This window comes from Ostrinia furnacalis, unplaced genomic scaffold (assembly GCF_004193835.3).
Source record: "Ostrinia furnacalis isolate ACB-3 unplaced genomic scaffold, ASM419383v2 OfSCF0216, whole genome shotgun sequence".
In the NCBI taxonomy this organism is placed as follows: Eukaryota; Metazoa; Arthropoda; class Insecta; order Lepidoptera; family Crambidae; genus Ostrinia; species Ostrinia furnacalis.
The window spans coordinates 987494-1009823 of NW_021130455.1; the positions used below are offsets into that span (position 1 = coordinate 987494).

The window sequence follows — 22330 nt, forward strand, 5'->3', positions numbered from 1 at the left end:
GGCCATAATACGTTGATTTTATAGGTACGGAACCAGCTTTAAAAATTCAATCATGCTTGCCGTTTTTCTAATAACTCCTCAGCCTAATTTTAGTGCCAGGCTGATTCGCCTTAAAAATGCTGTAAAAAAATGTCTAATAAAACCTTTTAGACGACCGACCTATTTTATATTTTATTCCCGTTTGATATTTATGGAGATTTCTTTTTGTTTCAGGTAAGTTTCTTGGAAGTGCGCGATTCAAAAGAATATATTCCGGCAGAGGTATAATAATAGCACTTACAGATATGGACTCGTAAAAGGTACCAATTAGTGTATTATTTTACTGACTTTAACAAGTCAATTTAAGGCGAATCATAGACTCAAATAGATATGAAGTTCTAGACTAATTGAAATACTTATTTAATTTCACAAAATAATGGTCAAAGTATATCTTAACGCCCGTATTCACAAACGATGCTTGCTTAAGTGAAGCAGCAAATCGAACGCACAACGATGAATAGAGCTCTGTGATTGGTTCGTGTGTCACCCTGTGCGTCCACGCGCACTGTGAGATCTCATAGTAATGTTTATGAATACGGGCGTAAGTCGTTTTTATAAGTGCTACTTAGGAATAAAATATGTACCTAACTACTTACTGGCGCGGCTGTACATAATAATTTCATAGTCTGTCAGTTCAACTGACAAAGCGGCCAAGTNAGTCAAGACGAGCTTTACATTAAATTCATAGAATATAATATTTCAGAACTAACTTCATTGTTCCGTGAAAATCACTAAGACATCGCTAAACGTTCTAATTGCTTTTATTTATAACTGGAAATTGTAATCCTTGAAATATTTATTTTACAAATTGAGATTGGAGTCGTTCGTTTACATAAATACCTCATCTCTCTCAAAGATTGAGATGCCTTCCAAGGTATTTATTTACGTTCAAAGCAAATACCGTGTAATTGTATTATAAACACTCCAAATTCCATCGTGATTTAGATTAGAAATGTAACAACTAGCTGTTGACAAAGAGCCAATTAGCGACTATAATAACTAAACTAATTGTCGGTATGTTTGTAACACGTAATACGCAGCGTACGTAGCAGCAGTGCCTGTTTGAACACTTGTATTGTCTTTGGGATTCATGTGTAACCATACAATGCTTTCTTCAATGTCTACTTAGACAAGTTTCGTAAAGAATCCATACCGAAATACAGCTTTTTACGCCAGAATTTAAAACAAAAGAAAAACGTCGTTGTTTAGAATCACGAACACTACAATTTCTTAAAGATTTTATTGACAGGCAATAAAATCTATAAGAAAGAAGAAACACTAAGGCTGGGTTGCAGCATCTTACTTTAACTTTAAATCGGTCAAACTCCATACAAAAATCACCGGTTATCGTTATAGTTACGGTCAAAGTTAGGTGGTGCAACTCAGCCTAAACATTGTTATTTAAAAGAAAGAATGATTGTATCAGAATTTACCAAACGTAACAAGAAAACAAATAAAAACGTAAATATTGAAACGAGCCTTCACATTCTTATATTGACAGTAAAATTCACTTCAAAAAGTAACATACATTTCAAGCCTTAATTCCGTTATCACATACATCCACTTTCATTCGTATCGCGTGATTCTGTTACAGTAAATTCACTTTCTATAAATTGATTTTAAATGTAATTAAAAACGCCGATTCATTTTCAATAAAACTGGTATCGTTTATTTACATACTTGTATAATAATGTGTTATTAATCAATATTTAAGTAAGTAATTGTACAGCTTCTAATTCTCTACAAGTGTGTACCATAGAGGTACATATAAAATCTGGCGAAATTTTTGAATTGGTAGTTTTCAAAACACTTGATAATCCCTAAGCAAACTTTCGGATCACTTGCGAGTTTCTATTGGGGCCGACTATTAGTGCAACTAGTACTTACAATGTTGCCAGAATCTACAGCTTGAAAGAAAGAAAGAAGTATTTATTCGATGCAAGTACAAAATAAAATAACAATTAGATATAATGCAATAAAGAATTGAGTATTGAATATAATAAAACCAAACAGTAAGGCACTCGACTTGATAAAACCCAACCAGCGAAGGTTCGTCCACCTCACCCAGACTCCACACTAAGGTCCTCTATTTGCAAATCCAATGATAACTCCTGAAATATTCATGTAATCATCTACATGTTAATCAGCAAATTCCAAATTTAAACTCAAATATCAAATACAACATATCACCAAATCTCCATACAATTAAATTAGACGAGTATTACGCCTTGATTACATTGCCTTGATTACGTACATCTTAAATACAACTGTTCCAGCAATTTGATTTGAGAGGGATCCGCCATTACCAATGTTGCCAGCTATCCCAGATTTTAATGACAGCAATTTGTGACGGCGTGTGATGTGATCGTCCACGAAAATAATTGTCTATGAACCGCCATTTGTATAAGAAGAGATATTGTTGGCTGCTAAAGGGTGGCGTGATTCTGAGCGAAGAATGTCAAGTTAGTTTGACCAAATAATTCGGCTTGGACAGTTTTATGAATGTCCAATAGAAGCAGCATTTCATTGGTTAAACTTTGTAAATAAAGATCCTGTTTCATTCCGTTAATTTGCCTTTACTTCACACCATACCTTACAACTTACTTATCTAAATTATGCAGAGTGTTGTCTCGTCTCCTGGCACATTGTACGCTTAAAAGGATGCTTCGTTTACCGGTATAGAAATAAAAACAATATTTTCTTTAATTTTGAAAATTTAACTTCATATTTACTTACCCACAGAAAAAATCAGTAAACAGCATCGTCGAAACTGTACAGTAAAAGCTGTACATCTCTTGCACAATTCGACGGCATAGATTTCATTGTAAACAATATGCCGTCGAAATATGTTGGAAAAGAGATATAAAACTATATCCTTCTCGCAATTCGATATTCTTTTTCTTACATAACTAAGTCAAAAAGGGTTTTCCAGAATTCAACCCTTAAGAGTATGCGAAACACGATTTCATGTACCCGCAGGCGTTTCGCTAGTTAAGACTACCCTCGTATATTATTAGTTTTATATTTGCCCTTATTGTAAGACAAAGGGTTTCTTTTCCCTTTACGCTTCTTGCCGTTACCTTTATTTCTTTTTAGGAAGGGCTTAAACGTTTTTAATACCTTATTGTGTTTTTCTATCACTTATCATTCCCATTTCAACGAAAAATTATCTACTTTGAGTCATTACGTTCAACAAATATTTATACTAATTTCAGTATGGTTATTCACAATGATTTGAAGAGTCTGAAAAATAAGGCCACGTACTTGGATAATACTTAATTAGCATAATAATAATCTAACTAAGTCTATGATGCCTGATGGCCGTTGGGGCAGAAAAGTTCTCGAACCACGGGCCAGAAGTAGTATGGGCAGACCTCCCACTAGATGGACCGACGATCTAGCGAGGTCGCGGGAAGTACCTCGACGCGGGTAGCGTAGGACCGGTCGTTGTGAAAATCCTTGGGGGAGGCCTTTGTCCAGCAGTGGACGTCGTTCGTTTCAGCCAAATGACGTTCACTGCTGGACAAAGGCCTCACCAAGGATTTTCCAGGGGACGTCATTTGGCTGAAACGAACGATGAATCCGCAGTGTTTAGTTTTTTATACCTTCTGTAGATTTATCATCTTTGCGATATCTAAACTACATATCCATTTTCAATGTTACTTCAGGATTGTAACACATATATCGTACGGTTCACAGAATCCAAGTTAACATATTAATCGCGAATCCCTCGGAGTGCCGGGCCTAATGAAACTGCTTAGGGTTGTCACTCACTGCCTGTGATCTTGAGGATTTGCGTTGCCTATGAGTGACGTCACGCTTCAGATCCCGGTCGTAGTCCAAATAGAACAGTCGACCCATTTATTTGAAGCGAACTATAAAAGGCATTGATTTGTATTAAAACACGAGGATAACTGGTCACCTAAAGAGGTGACAGAAAACTTAAGATTATCCCTTTTGCTATGCTAATTATTATTTGTTTTGAATAAAATAAGTAAGTTGGTATTTAAGACTTTCAAGAGTTGTTCACCACCGACTTTCCGTTACCGTTCCAATAAGTTAATAGTAAATGAATGTGGTACTTAGATAAATTTTATTACTTTAATAAATCAGACACAGAAGGAATATTATTCAAGAATCAACCTTATCTTAATTTAGTTAGTGTTCTCTTTGACCTGTGGCCCGATTGAAGCTGCTAGTTATGAAGTCGACCTGGAGTGTTTAATTTGCATAGTAAAGGCACATTAATTATGTATATCAAACATAAGTACATAATTGAGATCACGTCAAAGTGTTAATTTTGCTTGCTTTCATGGTATTGCTTAAGAGATTTGAATATTCGTGTATTATGGATTAGAGTCACGTGCCTGTTTCAATTTTGCAAAGTTTGGTAATTGGGCTATGTTATTAGAATAACTTGAATTAATTTCATTAAATAACTTTCTGGTTGTAAAAATTGAAATTAACAAGTCAGGAATTTCAAAATCTTAAACCACAAATTACTTTTTTTTTATTTTTTTTTATGCTAGACAAGGCAGGTATTTGACCGCAATCGCACCTGGTGTTAAGTGAGATGCAGTCTAGGATGGTACATATCTGCCTTGTAAGTGCCTATTCACTCTCGCCTTGAAAACGCCCACCTAAAACCTATTGTGAATCAAAATTTTACACTTTTCAATTTAAAAGTGCTGATGAAATATTTACCGCGACTCTAAAACCAAACAGCGCCATCTATACGCTGTACATAAAAACACAATAAGAGGTCGCCACAATCCATTTCACACTTTACACCCACGCAACTGCTGTTTATTTTATTGCGTTTTAGTATCAAATGAATCCACCGCACTTTACTACTCTGTCGTCGATGCGGGCGTCTCCCTCATACATTATTTATTTATATAGGACGCAAGATTTGCATTCCTCGAGTTTATTGAACAAGTTTTATATCTTGTCATACAATATTTAAGATTAAGGCAAGTCTAAAGAATACATTTGGGGTGAGGTGTTTTGGGGAAGTTCGCAGAATTTGACGTTGATATCGGGGAGTTTACGTTTTAATAAAACCTTGATGTGTTGTGGGAAGATGTAGCGTAATTTTTGGGGGGAAACACGGGTGCTTAGTTAAATTTACTACGCTTAGTTACTTCCGTGATGGGATGAAGTTTGGTGTATTTTGGACTAAAAATTAATGCGAACATTGTGGATGAAATGCAACGTCATTTTAGAGAGAAAAGACGCCATTTTTCATGTGGCAACTTGAGGGGCCGAAGCTTTTGTCATTTGACATGTTTCATGTCGACAAATGACAGTCGCATCGCACCATGTAATCATGTTAACTATAAAAAGTAAAAACGTTTAACATGTTAGGAAACGTAAAAATACTTGTTTTAAAGATACTTATACAACAGCTTTCTAACCGCTAAGTACACAGCACTAAAACCCAATTCCAAACAAACGTAATAAAACAACAATAAGTACTGTTTTCAAGAGAATTCAATTAAATAAGCCTTTACAGAAACGCGAGAGAAAATATTGTTTCTATTTCTCTTATGTTCAGAGATATAATATGAAATTCTTAAGGCTTTGTACGACTGAATTGCGCGGCTCGTGACGTCGTGACGTTTAATATAGCATTTATTTAGTTTTGTATGAAAATATTCGAATTGGAACCTCTAGACTCTAGGAGTACTTTTACCGCTATTTCTGTATCTATTTGAGGCAAAGCAATACATGAAAAAGCTTTGAATGCATCCTGAAGAATATTAATGCATTCGTGCACGTGATTTAGAATAAGAAATAGTATTTCTCATCATATTTTTTTTGCGTTTTTTCCTTCCGTGCAGAAAGCCTGTCGTGGCGATTATTTTAGATTAAGTTCATGGGTGTAACATTCGTAAAGTACTTGTATTTTATAGATATTGTACACTATACAGACTATCTAAAATTATTTTTCATGCCACAGCAAACGCAACGTCATACCCATTCTCATTTATTTTGAAGGCATTAATTATAAAACATACGCGGTATATACGTGGTAATATTCCGCGAAACGACAAAAAAATCTACTGAATATGTAACCGCTAGCCCGCAGAATACTAAAAATTAACCAAAAAGGGGGGAAACTGGAAACACGAAGGCAATTTTTTGTTTACATTAAAAATCCTACTCCCACGATGCATTAGCTTAATACGTGACGTCATAAAACTGGAGATGTTGCCAGCCGTGAAAAATATGTGCTCACTGTCCTACATGTCCTCATGAATTTTAACTTTGCAAGAGCCGCAGTTTCAGTTGTAACAGCCAGCTAAACGTGGTATAGTTACTGTTCTTGATAAGTAAAATTTACAATCCGAAATACTTTCTGTGGATAAAATTATTTAAAAATATGTGATTGTCTTTCTTGGTATTAAATACGTAGACACTGTTTGATATTAAATACGTAGACACGTGACAAGAGAAGCTTCTCTTAAGCTTTTTGTTGAAACTTAATAGAAACTGGAAGCTGGGATATTGAAACTTTAAAGCCTATTGTTTGTGTAATGAAACCATGCTAGATTCGTTTAATTTTGAACTAGCTGTTGTATTTGAGCTATGTAAGAGTGGCGGCCTGTTTTGAATAATGCACGGGTGGCAACACCGACGATCACACAACAAATAGACTTCCATTTCACCTTACATTAAAATGTAAAGACGTGAATATTCGATCCAATACTATATTTTTACACGAACACGTTTCAAAATAATGTACTCGTATGTTAGTATTGTGTGGCGTGCCAACGGTGGCACATTGAGTTAAAAATTGTGATATATTTTGTAGTGATATTAAGTGTCTTTTGCAACAAAGAGTATCTATCTGTCTCTCTCTCTCTTATAGTGTAATCAGACTGAACACCCAGTCTCATGTACGTACACGAATATTTACTTTACCTCCCACAGAAAATTTCTCACATTATAGTTACGCAAGATAACGGAGGTATTAGTCCAAATGTGTCCCAGTCCAGCACTGAATTTTAAAAAGCTTTATTCCCTCCAAAATTCACCGCCATTTTCATCTTAGAATTAAACATTATGGTCCAAAAATGCCGGTTTTTAACGAAACAAAGCCTATTACGTTACGGCTTCATCCGCTCGAAATTGTCTATGGTGCAAATGACAAAACCAGATAAAATTCTGTAACTGCCAGTATCGTTTGCAAAAAAAGACGAAAAATCTTTGTATAAAAACAACGTCAATGATTTAATCTAGTGTCATTTGCCATTAATTATTTTTTTAATTTAAATAACTAGCTGTCTGTTGATGTAAGAATGTTCTCATTATGAGCAAAAGAAGGAAGTTAACCCACGCTATACTCATTATGATTATGTGAGGTAGGTAAGGTACTTTAATTTTGGGCATCATCACCACACTGTTCAGAATTCTGGTTTATTTTCAGTTTTATTCTTCATACTTAGTCATGTGGAAACAGTAGCGGCGTAAGGGGGGGGCGGCGCCCCGGGTGCCAAGCATCAGGGGGTGACAAAAGTCGCGCAGATTAGTACTCACTAGCACATCTGCATGGCAAATCTGCGGTCTTTGCATTGATACAGGGGGATGGGGGGTGCGATTGTCTTTCAATCTTCGAATCGGTAGGTAACCCCAAAGTCCTGGGGGGTGCCATAGGACTTGTGACGGGGGGGTGATCGCCCCTGGTGCCAACCCATGCTACGCCGCCACTGTGTGGAAAAATAGTCTTTCTTTTAAATATTGTCTCTTTGTAAGATCAATAGTGTTGTTCCCATTTCTACGAACAAAGATAGATGCAAATGACAACAGTGTGATAGTTTTACTCCTTCAACAAAGGACAATAAGGTCCGAATCGACCTTCCGTCTATGTAAATAGTAACAATCCTACTAGAAAGGTATCCAGGGATAATGTACAATGGCCTTGCCCTTTGGGCAGATGTGTTTGATTGCTCGTGTCACGAAGGGCCGGGATAAATATACTTAAGGCTCTTTAAAGGGACAGGTTTGGATGTGGTGGGAAATTGTAATCTATTGTAAAAAGAAAAGTTTGGATTACTCTTTCAGTTTTACAATTTAATTCACTGAGAAACTTCATGTCAAAATTCGTCATCTGACACATAGTCATACCTACTTACTTACCTCCTGCTTGATAAAAAGTTACACACGCGTTGAACGCTAGTTTAAAATGGCATTTTCATACTAAACGTCACTTTCGACTAGTTTTCAACACGCGTGTAACTTTTATTAGTAAGGGGTTATTAATATGGTCAATAGTTCTAGGATGCATGCCACAATAAACTTTCAAGGCATTATATCGATAAGGCACGATAAGCCCATATCTTTGTCGTCTGAAATTGTCGATAAGATTATATCATGGCCTGGCTGGAGTGGATAATAGTCAGCTTCATTAGAACTTTGCTATTTTAACTGTTTTTCTAATATAAGGCTGTGTATCACGATTTCACGAACAAGTGCTATATCTATACTATCTATACTAATTTTATAAATGCGAAAGTAACTCTGTCTGTCTGTCTGTCTCTCTTTCACGCCTAAACCACTGAACCGATTTTGATGAAATTTGGCATGGAGATAGTTTGAGTCCCGAGAAAGGACATAGGATAGTTTTTATCCCGGTTCTTGAAACAGGGACGCGCGCGATAAAGTTTTTCTGTGACAGACAAAATTCAACGCGGGCGAAGCCGTGGGCGGAAAGCTAGTTAAAATATATTTCTCTTAACACTCACACGTCTTGCCGGCTTAAGTGACTCACCCCATCTGTTTCCTCTCATAGACAAGGGCCCTTTTGTTCTATTCGTTTATCTCTGAAGATTGCGCCTTGCTTTTATGTTTCACTCCTTTGGAGCACTAATTGACAAATGAAATGATATATCCAATGTCACATTTTCCTTAGCAACTAAAACAGAAATGGGTGTTCTTGGATATTTTTTTACACTGCACTATCTAGTCCCAAACTAAGCAAGCTTTATACACCAAACAACGGATTAATGAACATAGGTACTTTAGTTACATTAATGCAATATTATTGACAAAAAACATGAAAATGTATTTCAAAATGCTACCTAGTGATAAACTTACAATAGAAAATGAACAACTTTTGCGTCAGGTTCAACACGTTGATAGTAAGTTGCAGTTGCAACAGAAGTCGGTGCCACATGAGGGTCGTAACAACTTTACTATCGTGCCGCAAAGAAAGGGTTAAATCCGAAAAGAAATTCGCTATACTTTTCGCACATGTTTTGCTAACTCAGTCTTTACTGATTGGGTTATTAATATTGACGATCAAACTATTCACTAAAGAGGCCTCTGAAAGAAAGTTCAAATGAAATACATCCAATTGATTTAATTTCTTTTTTGTGACTTAAATCTGTAGCTAAGTTCTAAAATCGCTTGCCCTTAAGCAGTTAATCATTACAGAATGACGCAAAGAAATGTACATTCAGACTTTCTTAGCACTTTTCCCTTCAACTTTGCTCAAACGTTCGCGTGTTGTAATCTTCCATTTGGGAATAGGAAACGCATCTTCCCATTCCGATCCCGGAAGGTGAACGTTTCTTCCCGGTAAACGCTAGAGATGCCCTTTTACATGGTTTGTTTCAATCGATATCGGTAAAAATATCAGCTACTTTTCGTAGATGTTACGCAGACCGTTTTATCGATCGTTTTACCACAAGGACTAATAGATTATGATTATAGTGATTAATTCATTAGGCATCAGTGGAACTTTTTTACCAAGTCGATAAATAAATAAAACATTGATGACGGCTGTTGTCGCCAACTACTCAAGTTGTTTATTTGAGCACAATCAAAGACAGTTTTACTTTTAACTACATAAGATTCGTCAGTGTTCAGCTTGATGTCCAATCGCGTACATGAACAGCATCCAAAATAAAGCTGTTTAAATATCATCGATTATACGACGATCCAATATTACATCGTTTTGTAACCGTTACAAAGTACGTTACTATCGCACCCCTATTTTTCATCCGGCACTGTAGGGAGATAAGCCAAAACTTATTTCCGCGCGCCATATTTTGTGTCGTCACTCGATAAAACATCGATACACGCGCATCCCTAATAAACGTCCGAATCGTTTCCACGTGTGTGTTGATATATTGGGGCGGCCATTTTCCCTGCGCGTGACGCGTTTCCTTCTCTACAATTCTGCGTATAGTTGAGGACTTTATTACATTGTTGCCGTAGGAATAGCTTCATTTCGGCAAAAATGTAACAGTTCGTGTAACATTGTTAGGATAAATGAAATCGAGCCTTTCTTATGCAAGTGATTGATTTTGCTCTGCCTTTTAGCTTTGAACAAAACAAATTTTAACTTTTAAGTGTGCTTTTGTTTTCGCCAAATCGGTAAGTATGAGAAAAAGTAAATAATTTAAAAGGAAGCTCGGTCGGAACCGATTTTAATAAAACTTCAAACCAATATTGCTGTAGTGTTGTGAAAATTTTGGTGTCCAATAATTGACTTGATAATTTCGAGAAGATTAATTAAACATTTTGACGTAATTAAATATCTTTTAGTTGTCCCTGCATTTGACGTTACTAAACTGTATCAAACGCCAATGGCAGATTTAGCTCGAATTCCAGATGTACCCAGAAGTACCTACTTCCCATACATCTAATTCATACAATCTAAGAAACTAGTATTCATTAATATCCTATGGAGGCAGTGCAAAGATCGCCACATTAGTGGTCAGCATGAATTATTTCGGCAACCAATGAGAAATGTACGGAATTAGTTACATACAGCTTCCTAACAGTCTTAGCTTCTAACCACAGCCTGACGAAAGCAGTTAGACACGATCGAAAATGAATGTATTCCTTTACGCACATAAAGTAACTGTTTAGAGATGAGCCAGTAGAGGTCTGATTGTTAAATCTTTTACTTTAATACTTAAAAGTTTAAAAAATCTATTTGATTGACGTTTTAGAAAAATACATAAATTGTTCCTCTGCGTCTCACGCAGGTCCTCCCTGAGGTAAATTAATACAAAATAAATGTGTGTTCTGTACAGTTCCTACTGTACATTATACGAGTACCTACCTATTTATATTATCTTATATCAATCTCGCTTTTTACGTTAAATTCTGACAGATCTTTAGCTTTTGTTTGGCGCATTGTTATTTGCATATTTTTCTATTAACTGTTCAAACTGGTCAGACTGTTCATTATTAGCTGTGCCTCCACCTTCCCGCGTAGCTGAGGACCGCAAGGCTTTTACATTTCAATTGTCAGGACAGCAGACGGACAAATGTGCACTTTATCCCTGTACATTTGGGGTGTATTTTCGCTAAAAGCCGTTGGTGATTTAGCACAGTTCGGAAAACCTTTCGGGGTTCCGTAATCTGCTTCGACCCAATCGCAATTAATGGGGTCCGAACGAAACGAGCCTATGCCGGGGCTTAGGTATACTGGAAGCGACTTGGCTTGCTAATGTTTTATTCTGTGCTCATGTTTATGTACTGTATGTATTAGACAGAAAGTTAGATAGAAAATAAAAATATTGAGTTACGATAAAGTATTTTATTATACCTACATCAGTAATTTGACTACCAATCTTCTCATTGTAAGCATCAAGCAACTTTCTTGAAAGCTATTTACATAAAACTGTCATTTCTTGGTCACAATGATGCGAGTTTGAGAAAATATATCAAGCAATGATTTAATTTTTACAATTATTTTTATATCGATTTAACAGGCAGTGCTATCGAAGAAACGTCTGCGATTGTGTTCAGCTATGAATATTTCATCATTATTTTTTACTCTGTGTCTGGAGACAATTCGTGAACATTGATTTTTGATTCGAGCTCTTTTTTATGCATAACAAGGCAGCTATTTGACCGAAATGGCACCTGGTGTTAAGTGAGATGCAGTCTAGGAGTCTATCACTTTATCCTTTTAATTACGAAACAGTTATCAAAGCGAAATCGGTTTAAAAAGCGTCGTAGTCTAGAGGCACTTATTATTTAATCGCTTCTAGTTTTCGCTAGATCAGTTCCCGCCAAGGGACCACCTTCCCCAGAGATTTGTCGGCACAATACCATACAATTTTCAACTATAGTGCTACCCACTCTACAAATGCCTAACTTAAATTGGGTTTTCCTTGTAAAATTACCAATAGTCATTACTTACGGACCCAAATTTGTATTTACTTTCGAACTTCGCCTTTCTGTTTCTAATCAAGATCGTTTTATCGGACTTTAGTATTGATCGCGAAGTTATTCCACAGAACAATGGTTTATAGAATATTGAAACAATTTAGTTGTTAACTACAGAACTTTTTCTTTATTGTTTAATGAATTTGTTATAACTAGACATTTTATGAATGAAATAATAATAAGCTCAAGATTCAGAAGGTAATATTAAATAAGAAATTATAGTTGAAATTCATAATTAATAGAGTTACGGTAGAAAAACTGATACAATTTCTGGCCTATTGTATTTATTTATTGTTAACAATAGGTAACTTTGCCTAACCTAACCTACCTTTATGTTTGTCTTATTTTATCTATGAAGTTGGAAATACAATAGAAATAGGAATTGGATATAAGAACTATATATTTTTCTCTTTCTAAAATCGCATCTATCTTTGCCATACTCTTGAATAAATCGTCCCATTCAGACTCGCAATGCATTCATAATATTTGGTTTCATAAACTACCGCCATATTCGCTGCATACGCGAGCGAAGTCAAATGGTATTTGCCTTGACATATGTACTTGTACAGTCGAAAGCACATCAGAGTATCCATTTTTGTTGCAAAATAGCCTTTATTACAACCAGATAAGACCACTGGGTTTAGCTTGATGTGCTTTAGTCCGTGCCAGTCGATGCTGCCTTCCATACATCACCTTGCAAACCGCTGAGTTCACACACAAACTGATGCGTTTCAATCTGGAACATATTGTAAAAGATGCTACTACATATTATAAATGCGAAAGTAACTCTGTCTGTCTGTCTTGCTTTTACGCCTAAACCACTGAACCGATTTTGATGAAATTTGGCATAGAGATAGTTTGAGTCCCGGGAAAGGACATAGGATAGTTTTTATCCCGGTTTATGAACCAGGGACGCGCGTGATAAAGTTTTTCTGTGACAGACAAAATACCACGCGGGCGAAACCGCGGGCGGAAAGCTAGTGAAAAATAATTTCTGAAAATTAGAGCGGCAAGTTTATTTTCAGTGATTTATGACTCTGAGATAGATAATATCTTTTCTTTCTTCTGAAATGATAATTAAGTAGGTACTTTGATTGTTATCGTTGAATAACTTGTCTTGCTTATCTCTTTATGTAGTTTCATATAGCCTCGCTTGCAGTAAGTATGAAGCTTTAAAGTTTTAAACGCAGTTGATGCAAATGCGCTACACTCCCGATTGCTGTCTCCGTAACATACTGTCGATGTACTAGAAATTTCAAATTTCTGTAAGATACAGCTTGGAATTAATTTGAACAGTATTCTCGGAGCGTTTAAGTTGAAATTGATGGTAGTTTTTACTGAAAATTTAACGATATTTCCAGATTTTTCCTTCGACGCTTCAGTTCCATATGCGCTGTCATTTTGAAAATACGGAGTGTATTTGAATAAACGTACTTTTGGAATGAACCACATTAATAATTGCTTAACTCACGCACTCAGCAAAAACCGTGAAAATGCTTTTATATGTCTTTATACTCGTAGTAGAGCATTGCACATTTTTTTAATTACACACAATGGAAGGCAAACATTAAAGGCAAAAGAATAAACATATGCAAAGCGGAAAACTTAATTAACTAAACGAAAAGGCAAAAGCTTTTAGGTAGAAAACTTGGTTACCGTTGACTGCCAATGCAATACATTGTAGTGGGTTCACTCCTTATTATCAAGGCTATTAAGGGATACTAACACCCATATTCACAAACGATGCTTGCTTAAGTGAACGCTATGCAAAGTCGAATGCACAGCGTTTAATAAAGCTTTGTAATTGGTTCGTGTGTGTCACTCCGCCACTCAAGTAGTGTCTAAGAATAGGTTTTTGGGACCCTGTGTGTTCACGCGCACTGTGAGACCTCATAGATGTTTGTGTTTATCAGTTTGTAGGGAAAAAATGATCGGCTGAATTTCACCAAAAAATCTTTTCAATAAATCAAGCAGATACCTACTGCGAATTGCATTATATCAAGCCTTTACTCTTAATTTTCTTCAGACTTATTTAAATGTAGCAATTTTGGTCCATATTGGTACTGATCATAGTAGTCCATATTATGTTAAAATAATAGAACTCTTAGGCCAAGTGGCACCACCTTATTTTAACCGTAACAATAACGATAACCGGTGCTTTTTGTATCAAGTTTGACAGATTTTTTACGTTTGTCAAAGTTAAAGTAAGATGGTGCAACTCGGCCTTAGCCACATAGTGTGGCAATATCCATTGAAAAGTGGCTCTACCGTGTTTAACTAATTCCCCTTTTAGCCGGCGCTTTCATGCGGCAGAATTAAACGTAACCGCACACACTGCAACAATCCGTATCTTCATTAGCCGAGCGCTCCCGAATACTAGTAACTTGATTGCTGAAACACCTTTTATGTGACATTTATGTGAAAATACATTATTTCTGGGCTAAATCATAAATCAGTTTAGGACTCCTTCACTAATATTTTTAATTAACAAGTAACGCCACCGATTCAATGGTAGAGAGGAGCTTTGCTTTCCAGATGGGACATACATACTTTGTATTTATTCCTAGTTAGGTTAAGAAATTGCAGATCACTAAAATACATTTGATATAAATATTTCTTATGCTTTGGTGCAAACACTTAAGACTCATCCAGCCTATTCATCATCGCCAATAGCGGCTAATTTGTATCCTTAAGTTGTAGGTAACCTAACATTAAAACTCAGCTTATTAGGTTTATCTTTTAATCAAACTTCATTTATTTAATTTACAAGGAGACAAATATTCGTACAATAACAATGAAATCCCAAGAAAACACCCATTTAAAACAGTGTTAAGTTTCGAACCCTCACCAGCATTTGTTCCACCAGAATCATTTACGTCGCAGAACGCAGTAACCGCAGCGCTCACAAATCCGGCTGATCTTCATTAGGCAGCTGCAGTCCCAATGTGGCGAATTCGTATGCACCGACGCATCCGCGATGCGACTACCCACTGTCGCTTGGGACGCCGTAATGTATTGCGCTCGCATCGATCATGGTATTCTATGCACCCTTACATCGTGATTTAGAAGCGATGCTCCGTAGTTCAAATTGATTAGCAGTTCTATCAAGGAAAACAATTTTGATGGGCATGCAGTTATGGAAATCCTTGGGGAAAGCGTTTGTCCAGCAGTGGACGTCATTTGGCTGAAACGAAATTTAAATACAAGCAAGTTGACCTACCGCAATGTTAAGAATTGTTCCAATACATTCTCAACTTTAGGTTGTTGTTAAACGTGCATTGAAAATATGAAGAATTCGTACAAAATGCTTGTCTCAAAAATTTTCCTAGAAAAACTTTCAAAGAGCAAAATAGTTTTGAATGATGAAGTGGTTCACTTTGTCCGAAGCTTTAAAGAAAACGCTTAAATTTTGTCTAGAAGTCTAAATTCAGTGAAATCTATAAAACAAAACGATATTATCCTCATATTATAACTCTCCAGCAACGACTGTGTGACAAAGGCTGGCCGAAAGTGATAAAGGAATTTAAGGGAAGGAACGAAATATCTACAAGAGGGTGGTTGACGGGCGGTGAATAATCGCAGCTATACATATAGCTACAGATCCCATTTTAGCGGATAGTTTTGCTTTCAAAGTGAAATGGCTGTTCTACACTCAGCTCGAATTAGACAGATACGCTCTCCGTGATGCATTGTACAGGATTTAACCAAATTGCAAACGTTTGAAACGGACTAAATGAAATTGGAGTTGCAAAGTTTTTGTCATCCCCTCCTGTTATTGAGAGAGGAACTTTCCGAATTTTATTTCTGGTTGTATTAAAGCCGGAACAAAGTTATTTCGTCTCATTAAAATTGAAGAGACTAAGTCAGGGTTTCTGGATTCAATATACAGAAAAATGTATCGCATTTATTTATTTAACACATTGAAACTCATTAATTGCTCGAAACTGCTAATTTTACGGGGACAAGGGTCTCAAGTGTGTTTTATTGTTTTCCCCTTTTAAAGTATCAGGTACTGCCCGTCCAATTATATTCACCTTGTTGCTAAACGTAATTTCAAACTACCATAAAACAAGGGCATTCACCTCGCAAATATCTCCCCTTAGGTAGCATTAGTAAACACGGGGGAGTCAAAATAAATTTCCACCCTCACCCTAATTCGAATACGAAGTTCCCCTTACATTCGCCCTATGCGTAGCCATGGCAACCGTGCCCTTGGCTCAAACTGCATCACGATATAAACATTCCTAGCGTGCAGTTCCCGAACCGCCTGACGGCCATTATTGATATTTTCTCCGTTCGCCGCTCCTTCCGATGTTATGCTCCGTCGCTCACAAATTCCCCGAAAATATTGAACAAAGCTTGTCTATTTATCATGTTTATGGCAACGCTACTGTATGTTAGGTCAGGGGTTCGAGAAATGGGAAAATGCTGACGTATTACAAATGTTATGTTACATTCATACTAATGCGAACACATTCACTTACAAGTCTTTGTTTCTTTCTTACTTTATATTAACATTTCTTTTGTATTGTTACAGGGATGCCGGTTTCCTGAAGATGGCCTCACGCACCCCGTCCCTTGAGTCGCTGCCCGGTGCCAACTCTATAGGTTCGCTGGAGCGTGGCTCCTTATCGCCCTTGACCCTTAGCGGCTCCTCGCCTCCTGCGAGTGACTCCGCCGTATGTGACCTCCGTGAATTCGACGGCCTCGACACCACCTGTGCAATTTGCCGAGAGACATTCGCCGACCCCAAAGTACTAAACTGCTTCCATACATTCTGCCGGGGCTGCCTGGAGAGGGAACAAACGCACCCTGATAAAGTTACCTGCGTCACGTGCCGCGTTGACAGCCAGCTGCCTCCTGCAGGCATACACGGGCTCCTACCCAATCTTGTGATAGCAGCGGCCGTTGAGCAGGACGCCGATCTTCTGCCGAGCGCTCGCCAAACAAGCTCGCCTTCAGCCCGCTGCACCGGCTGTAAATCAAAGGAATCCGACGCCGTAGCTCGCTGCGTTGACTGCGCCAACTTCCTCTGTCCCAACTGCGTCATGGCCCACCAATTCATGCATTGCTTCGAGGGCCACCGTGTGCTCGCGTTCACGGACCTCAAAGATGACAAGGGTATGCTCGGATCTACCCTTACACCAAGCGGCGACAAAACCGCTTTCTGCCCGAGACACAAGAATGACATCTTGAAATATTTCTGCCGCACCTGCTCCGTGCCCGTCTGCAAAGAATGCACTATTATTGAACATCCCGCTGCATTGCACGACTGCGAACATTTATCTGACGCGGGACCTAAACAGATGGAGCTTATGCAACAAGCTGTAACCGAAGCCAAGACTCGCGCTACCGAGATCAGGCATGTAGTCAAGACTGTTGAACACGCTGCTGGAAAATTACAAGTCCAGTACCACAAAGCTCAAAATGAAATTAATGATACCTTCCAATTCTACCGCTCTATGCTCGAAGAGCGTAAACAAGAATTACTCAAAGAACTAGAGAGCGTTTTCTCGACAAAACAGATCGCTTTGACAGTTGTCGGACAGAAAGCTCAGGAAACTGTCGACAAGATTTACCAGACTTGCGATTTTGTGGATCGACTAACTAAATGCGCCAACATTGCTGAAATTTTAATGTTCAGGAAACTGTTAGACACCAAACTACAAGCCCTGATGAGTTCCAACCCAGAGCAGAGCATGCAAACTGCTTGCGAACTAGAGTTTGTGTCAAACTACCAAGCGATACAAGTCGGCGTGCGAAACACTTTTGGATATGTGCGTTCAAGCTCAGAAGCTAATGTAGGCCCAACGAAGCAACCCCCGATTGCTCGTCCCACGAATGGGTCTCTCTTGAATGGCGGCTCATCATCTAGCAGCAGTAGCGTGAATGGCAGTTCTGGAAGCCTTAATGGTGGAATCCACCTACCTTCCAGCCTCAACGGGGTATTAGACCGCCCATATACAAATGGCCTTCTTGGTCCCACCAGCCAATCCACCTCACCATTTGAGTCGAACATAATCTCGAAGAGGTTCAACAGTGCCAACAGTCTAGGACCATTCTCTACAGCTATTGGAGATATCAATTTGAACGGAATCAATCCCTATGAAAAGTGGTCCAACGGTGGTTGCGACTCTCTGTTCCCATCTGCGCCCACCGATCCGTACTCGCTTACGGCTGCCACTCACCCCGATCCTATCTTGGACTTGACAAACAAACTGATTTCCACTGCCATATTTCCGCCAAAATCTCAGATCAAACGCCAAAAAATGATTTACCACTGCAAATTTGGTGAATTCGGAGTGATGGAAGGTCAGTTTACGGAACCGAGCGGTGTCGCAGTAAATGCTCAAAACGATATAATTGTGGCCGATACTAACAACCATCGCATTCAGATTTTCGACAAAGAGGGTCGATTCAAATTCCAATTCGGGGAATGCGGTAAACGCGATGGGCAGCTCTTGTACCCCAACCGAGTGGCTGTAGTGCGCACATCTGGTGACATCATCGTCACTGAGCGGTCCCCGACCCACCAGATTCAGATTTACAACCAATACGGACAATTCGTGCGCAAATTCGGCGCCAATATTCTGCAACACCCCCGAGGCGTCACGGTCGACAATAAAGGTCGCATTGTAGTCGTGGAGTGCAAAGTCATGCGCGTTATCATCTTCGATCAAGTTGGCAACGTATTGCAGAAATTCGGATGCTCAAAACACTTGGAATTCCCGAATGGCGTCGTCGTTAATGACAAGCAAGAGATCTTCATTAGCGACAACCGCGCGCACTGCGTTAAGGTGTTCAATTACGAAGGCATTTACCTGCGCCAGATTGGCGGCGAGGGAGTGACAAATTACCCGATCGGTGTGGGCATTAACGCCGCGGGAGAGATCCTTATCGCAGATAACCACAACAACTTCAACTTGACGATATTCACGCAGGACGGACAATTGGTGTCCGCTTTGGAGAGCAAAGTGAAGCACGCGCAGTGCTTCGACGTGGCGCTGATGGACGACGGCTCGGTGGTGCTGGCCAGCAAAGACTACCGGCTCTACATCTACCGCTACGTGCAAGTGCCGCCCATAGGCATGTGAGCCGCCCGCTCTGATCACAGGAGATCGGAATGACCGATGTACAAGCGTAGGATCAACTTGAAACGCAAGTAAAGTGACAGACTGTTCTTCTGGCCATATGTGTCAATTTTTGAGTAGTTCAAGTGACGATTCCAATGTGAAGGAAACTCAAAATTTTTGTAAGTGAAAGTGTTAATTGATTGTGGCTGTCTCGATGTGATCAAATTGACTAACGATGGGAATTCTTTACATATTTTTCGGCATGAGATCTCTGTATGCATTACTTCTAAATGAAACTGTAATGAGATTAGTTGATAGTATTGACATTGTTATTCGAGTACCTATTTAAAGGATAGAGATTATTCCGTTGGATCGACCCAAACATGCGAACGGTGTTCTCGACCCTTATCATTTTTTAATCTATTGAATAATATTTTTTCATATCCCACATCGTTAAATTAGGGATGAATATTAAGGGCATTTGTATTATTTAGCCCATTTGTTGGACCAATATTTTAACTATTACTTAAAAATTGTTAGGCGTTAAGCGTGTGATTTTATTGTAATAAGAGAGCATCGAGCGGTATTGTTGTTAGTTTTAAGATTATTCTTCGGCACAATGGCACTTCCTGTTTTTAATTAGCACTTATTCTGTGTCGATTGAAATATGATTATGAAATTAAGTAAGAAGTTGTTACATTATTATTAGGTAAGTGTTAAATTGATTGAGCTGATAATGGACAATCTTTAGTTACTACCCCTCTTAATGTAGTTACAAAATTTTAGGGAAATGTGATGTTAGGGGTTTTATCAATGACAAAGTTGACTGCGGCGTTCCTTACAGCAGCTCTTCTGGATCCTTGGAGGAGTTGAGTGAGTTTTGAAACATCACAACGTGGCGAGTGATCCAAAATGTTTTATAGACCTCAATTAATTTTGAACCGAACTACCGCCATTCTTGTAAACTCCGCAACTTGAGTATTATAAAGCATTTTAGATGATGTACCTTACTGTTTAATAGAAATGGTTGTAGTTATGTTAATTGTGTTGGAAGACAGTTTTCTTTTTTTATCGATGTCATTACCGCCTAGTCACTGAGAGCCCACGGACCTTAGTTTCCACGTTGTTGTAACGATTAGTAACATTTGGTTGATAATAATATTATTCGTTTTTATACAAATCTAGTATTTGAATATTTTAAGTGATTGGATACGGTAGTAACTAGTAGAGCACTTTAGAAAATCGTCGTCTCGCTAGCCTTTTTTTATAAATGATTATGTTTCTGAGATTTTTAGAATGAGATATTGAGGGCACCGCATCTGAACGCGATTCACTACTTACGGGAGTATTATAGCTCGCTTGGTATACAAAATAATTTTATACAATTTGTTATTCTGGTAAGATATTTTTATATGGAAACATATTTCTGTAGTGGTAGTAGTAATACGGTGCATGTTTATCATTTAATTTTTTTTCGTATTCTATGAATATTATGCTACTATTTTTTTATTTCAGTACCGTGTGTTTGTGTGTGTTAGCAGAATTATTTTAGTTCGATTTTCATTAGTTTTTGGTTTTCTTAGTGAATAATGATTTTTAGTATTTTTTGCTGAATCTATGACAATAAAGAGATCTGATGCGACCGAAGCGGGTCGGGGGTCGTTTTCTTAATTTTTGATCTGCATTAGTTTAGGTTATATGTTTCGATTGGTGATAATCCTATGCTCCTAAATAAATTATCTCGTTGAACATTGAAGTCGCGTCGGGCGAGTGTCGTGCGCTGTGGACGGATGCAATACCTGCGTTGCAAGTGCCATACAATCATGTTGTGATTTAATAAGTGATATTTAGTATTGTTTGTAAATATGTACCATACTCTGATTTATCGACTCTAATCATAAGTCTGATGGATATCTTAGATGGTTCCAATTGTTGTGTCGGTGCAAGGTCCATGAATGCCAGATCGTTGTCACTCGATAAAATTTGAATGAAATTATTGCGTTACGTCCTGCACCGGTCCCAGAGCATTTAAGAGTAACCGTTCTTCACATGTTATTTTCTGTTCTTTGCATATCACAGCGCATGCACCACTTGCCCTGACGCGCCTTCGATCGAATAGTTAAATATCGATACCCCACTGGATTAAGCGAATCACAACAACAATGGGTCTTAGAGTCCAAATTTCAGTGATTTATCACCAATGATTTTTATTATAGGCCACTCTGTTCCTAGTAAATTAGAAAATACCTGAGGCGCCTATGTTTGTTGTGTTTCTCCTAATCCACTGGTACTGGACTTGATTGATCGTAAGCTAATTCAAATTGCTGTTTTACAGTCCGCTTTTTCTCAGTTTTTTCCGTCGAATTGCCTTGTCCGATTGCATGCGCCGATACCCAATGAGTTCACCTATGATTTACCTTTTTATTTGTTTATACACTATTATTATGAGCTTACAGTTTGCAATTTGTCGTAAAAAACTGAGATCACGCTAGATATGGGTAAACATTTATTTAGTTTTAAACATTGATAGCTTCATATGAAAAATTTCACCATGAATTATATCAGTCGTAATGACTTTTAATTCTTAGTTTTAATTTTTCGTGATGAAGTATTCCTGGTAAAAAACATACGCTTTTACTTAATTGATCGTTTCGTCGTATTATATTTAAACTAAGTATAGTGTAGTTCATCAAAATTACTATAATAAGATGTGCAAATTATGACAACACAATTCACGCCTATGTAATGCTGTGTATTTTATTTTATTTTGAATTTGACAGTTAGCTATTTTTATTTTAACCCGAATTAAGGTTCAATTATAATGATTATTATTACAAACTAATTTTCGTTCACAATTAATTATTTTTGTGTTTTTTGCATAATATGTAAGTGAAAAAATGATTTTCAGTACGAAAACATTTCATTCTTAAAATTGCATTTCTAAAGCTTGACTGATAAATTGAAACATGTTTTGTCTTTAAATATATTTTGTCGATGTTTGTTGTTATAATTATTATATTTTTTTA

General features: G+C 37.7%; 1 protein-coding gene across 4 annotated transcripts in view; it reads left to right on the forward strand.

Annotated features, from left to right (window-relative positions):
- Nucleotides 1–21978, forward strand: part of brat (tripartite motif-containing protein brain tumor) — a 192728-nt gene extending 170750 nt beyond the window's left edge. For 2 of the 4 annotated variants that reach the window (XM_028310330.1, XM_028310323.1), the window contains one exon: nt 16769–21978. In XM_028310330.1, coding sequence (XP_028166131.1) covers nt 16788–19325 — 2538 coding nt within the window. In that variant the 5' untranslated portion in view covers nt 16769–16787 and the 3' untranslated portion in view covers nt 19326–21978. Of the gene's footprint in view, nt 1–213; nt 300–9662; nt 9670–11786; nt 11791–16768 lie in introns of those variants that run through there. The other 2 variants (XM_028310347.1, XM_028310338.1) reach the window with 2 other exon arrangements.
- The last annotated feature ends 352 nt before the right edge of the window (nt 21979–22330 follow it).